The 3,348-nt window shown below is 56.6% G+C and overlaps 1 protein-coding gene across 1 annotated transcript in view; it reads left to right on the plus strand.

The window, feature by feature from the left end:
* Positions 1-1,172: 1,172 nt before the first annotated feature.
* Positions 1,173-3,348, plus strand: part of ITPR3 (inositol 1,4,5-trisphosphate receptor, type 3) — a gene marked incomplete at its 5' end in the record, with an annotated part of 29,509 nt that continues 27,333 nt past the window's right edge. The window contains one exon of the mRNA XM_009872681.1: positions 1,173-1,294. Coding sequence (XP_009870983.1) covers positions 1,173-1,294 — 122 coding nt within the window. The remainder of the gene's footprint in view (positions 1,295-3,348) is intronic.

Here is a 3,348-nt window from a genome sequence, read left to right on the forward strand (position 1 = left end):
CAGCTACGCTCAGTCCTCGATGAAAAGCCCGGCGTCACGGCCTCCTTGGCAGGGGATATGCCATTAGCAAACAGACCTGTAAAATGAAACGTGAAACTTGGCCTCTTCCCAGCAGCCCGAGCCGGTGAGAACTGTGCTCTGCGCTTGTTTGTTCGTCACTCCCAGGTAAATAAATACGTGCTTGCCAGCGACTCTGGACCGGGGCCAGAGATGGAAGTGATTTTTTTTTTTTTTTTTTTTAATTCTCTTTTTGTGTCTGAAATTTCTGGGCTGCTATTTCAGGCATAATTAGGGCTGCAGAGCCCTTCCTGCCCTTGCCTCTTCCAGCTTCCAGCCCTGAACCAGAGTCTGGGAGATGTAAAATATCTCCTTGTCTCCAGACATCATCTGCTCTCGTGCTTCTGTTCCCGAAGCCTGGACCAGGGCATCTGTGCTTTCTGCTCCCCACTCCCCCACCGCCATCCCAGTCACAGTGACCTGGGGAAAAGGAGGCAAATCGGGCCAATCTGCAGAGTGTGGATAAGCTGCAAGTGTTCGGAGGAGCCGGGATGCCCTTTAGGTCCTTGAAATGTTTCTTTAGGACTTGTAAAGTAGCTGTTGAGAGAGGTTTTAGGAGCTCCTGGCTCCCAGCGCTGGTGGTTGAGGCTCCTTGTGAGCAGTCACGGGGGAGCAGCAGCCTCTTTGCAAAACTGCCGTAACGTGGGGCAGCGGGTCCTGCTGCCTCGGGGTGACAAGGGACACGTGGAGATATCTGCCTGTGTCCTGCTGGCTCCCCTCCCTCCCGGCGGGATCCTCTCCTCCTCAGGTACAGCTGGGCTTCGTCAGTATTTTTTCTCCCCCTGAAGTTTCCCTTCCCAAACCGCGCAGCCGTTTCCAACGGGAATGCTTCTGATCACGAGTCCAAGAGGTGGAATCACTCCTGGACTCGTTATTTACTCTGACTCAAAACTAATCCACCAGCTAACACAGGGTGATGTGACCCTCCACCTGTCCCAGCCAGGTCTCCCTGGGCAGCAGATGGAGTGGTTGTGGGTTTTTGGGGACCGTCTCCCAGTGATGCTGCTGGGGTAGGAGCAGTGTCCCGGAGGAGCTCCTGCCCCTCGATGATGCTGGTCCCACTGGAGACACACTGGTGGCTCCACAGCCTCATTCTTGCTTTCCTCTCCTCCCAGATTGCCTCTTCAAAGTATGTCCCATGAACCGCTACTCTGCCCAGAAGCAGTACTGGAAGGCCAAGCAAACCAAGCAGGACAAGGAGAAGATTGCCGACGTGGTTCTGCTGCAGAAACTCCAGGTGAGGAGGCGGGAGGGACTGTCCTCAACGGAACGGGCAGTCCCTGGGGGTTGGTTGGGTGGTGACATCCAAATCTCTTGCCGTGCAGACCCTGGTATGTTTTGCTTCCCAGAAAACAGCCTGCATGGAGACCAGGGCTTGGCCTGGGTTTTGCTGTCATCAGGGTGTCCCTCTGCTCAGTGTCCCTCTGTTGTCAGCCTGCAGAGAAGGATCCCAGGGACCAAGCAGTCAGGGAGAGGAAGGGAGGGAAACGATGCTGCTTTTTGGGATGAGAGGTGACGTCCGCCTGCCTTCCCACCCTTGCTGCCGTGCCCAGCCTTTGCCACCTCAGCCCTTGTGACACTCCTGCTCCATGGCAGAGCAGGCAGAGGTGCTCTGCGAGCACAGCCCCGCAGCGCCCAGGGGTGCCTGGCGCCAAGGAGGGAGCTGCTGTGGCCAGGACTTGCTCCAAAGGGCTGTGGAAGAGAAAGGCTCCTGTTGACTTCCAGGAGGTTTTGGAAAAGACCCATGTTAAACATTGCATAATCACCTCAGACAGCTGGCGAGGCCCCGGTGATGATTCATAAAACCGAAGCTCAGGAGAGATTCATTAAATCAACTCATCGGGTCCAGCCCCACCAGTCCCCCTGTTTTGCCTTCAGGGAGCGAGATCTGATGCAGTGTCTGGACACAGTGTCCCAGCTTCCTTCGGAGATGCCAGGACAGGGTTGGTGCCTCCTGCCGTGTCCTGCGGTACGTGGTCACTGGCGTATGGAAACACGATTTTCCTGCTCCAGCTAGGCTGTAACTTGTAACGTTGACGGCTCTACTGGCCACAACTGGACAGAGAGGCTCATTTCGGAGCCTGATTGATTGCACCTTGGTTGAGATTTGCCTTAAAGATGTTCTGTCATTTCCTTGCTCTTTTCCGCTGCTCCCAGTGTTGCCCTTTTGGCAAAAGCTCCCTCGCGTCCGGAGTTGGAGGGAGCCCGGGCAGGGGGGGAGCTCTCTGTAAAGCGCTGCCCGTGCAGCCGCAGAGCCCCTGGACCTCCTGGAGGGGCTCTGGGCTCCAGGCTGTGATTTATCAGCATTTCCCGCAGGATGAAAACATCTTTCTGACCCACAGGGATAATTTCCTGCAGCAGGAGCAGCCCGGGTCTGGAGCAGAGAAACCCTGGCCAGCTGTTCACGATGCCCAGGGTTGCCTTTCCGAGCTTGTGCTCCTGCACTGTTGTTTTTTAAGTAGGTTTAAGGCTCAGTGTTTTCTCATCCAACTATTTGTAGGTGCAGCCAGACGCGGGGCAGACGTGCCGTGGAGGCTTTCCTCCCGCTCTGCTGCTGTCTCCCCTTGCTCCACACACCCTTCAGGACTGCCCACTCCTATGTGCATCTCTGACACCTCATCCTGCGTGGCTTGGGGACTGACTCTGTCCCATCCAAGGGACAAGCTGGGAACATCAGGCCCCGTGGGTTTTTGTGCCAGTTCCTGCTCCCAGCCCTGCCAGCTTTTGGCAAGGGAGGAGCTCAGATCTGGACGCAGATTTAGGACGCGCCGTGGTGCCGGATCTCTTGCCGGAGCTGTGTTGCTCCATGAGGTTGTTGTTGAACTTCCAGCTCCGCATCAGTGCGGGGTTTCTTGGCAGCAGGCTTGTTTTCCTGATGGCACCAGCCACTACCACAGGGCTCCCATCCACGGGTTGCACCCAGAGCTGTGTGGGACTGGAGAGTTGATTTAAGTGGTGGCAGCCTTCAAGAAAGCAAAGGGTTTGGTCTGCCGTAACGTGTGCCAAGTGCATTTGCAGCCCCGGTGTCACCCACTCGGGCTCTCACCAACTGGTTGCCCCATCCTGGCAGTGAGAACCCATGATTCCAGCTGGGTTTCCCAATTCCTTCTGCTCTCAAGTGGAAGAGGGTGAAAGCAGGATGGGAAAAAGGTAGATGCTTTCCCAGCAACATCCCTCACCACCGTTTCCCATTCCAGCTGCGGGGGAACACGGGGTTGGCGCTGCCTGGGCTGTGCCCAGGCTGGCGCCGGGGCTGTCGGCGCCACCGCACGGGAAACGGCTGTGGGGTTG

This window comes from Apaloderma vittatum, unplaced genomic scaffold (assembly GCF_000703405.1).
Source record: "Apaloderma vittatum isolate BGI_N311 unplaced genomic scaffold, ASM70340v1 scaffold21267, whole genome shotgun sequence".
Lineage (NCBI taxonomy): Eukaryota > Metazoa > Chordata > Aves > Trogoniformes > Trogonidae > Apaloderma > Apaloderma vittatum.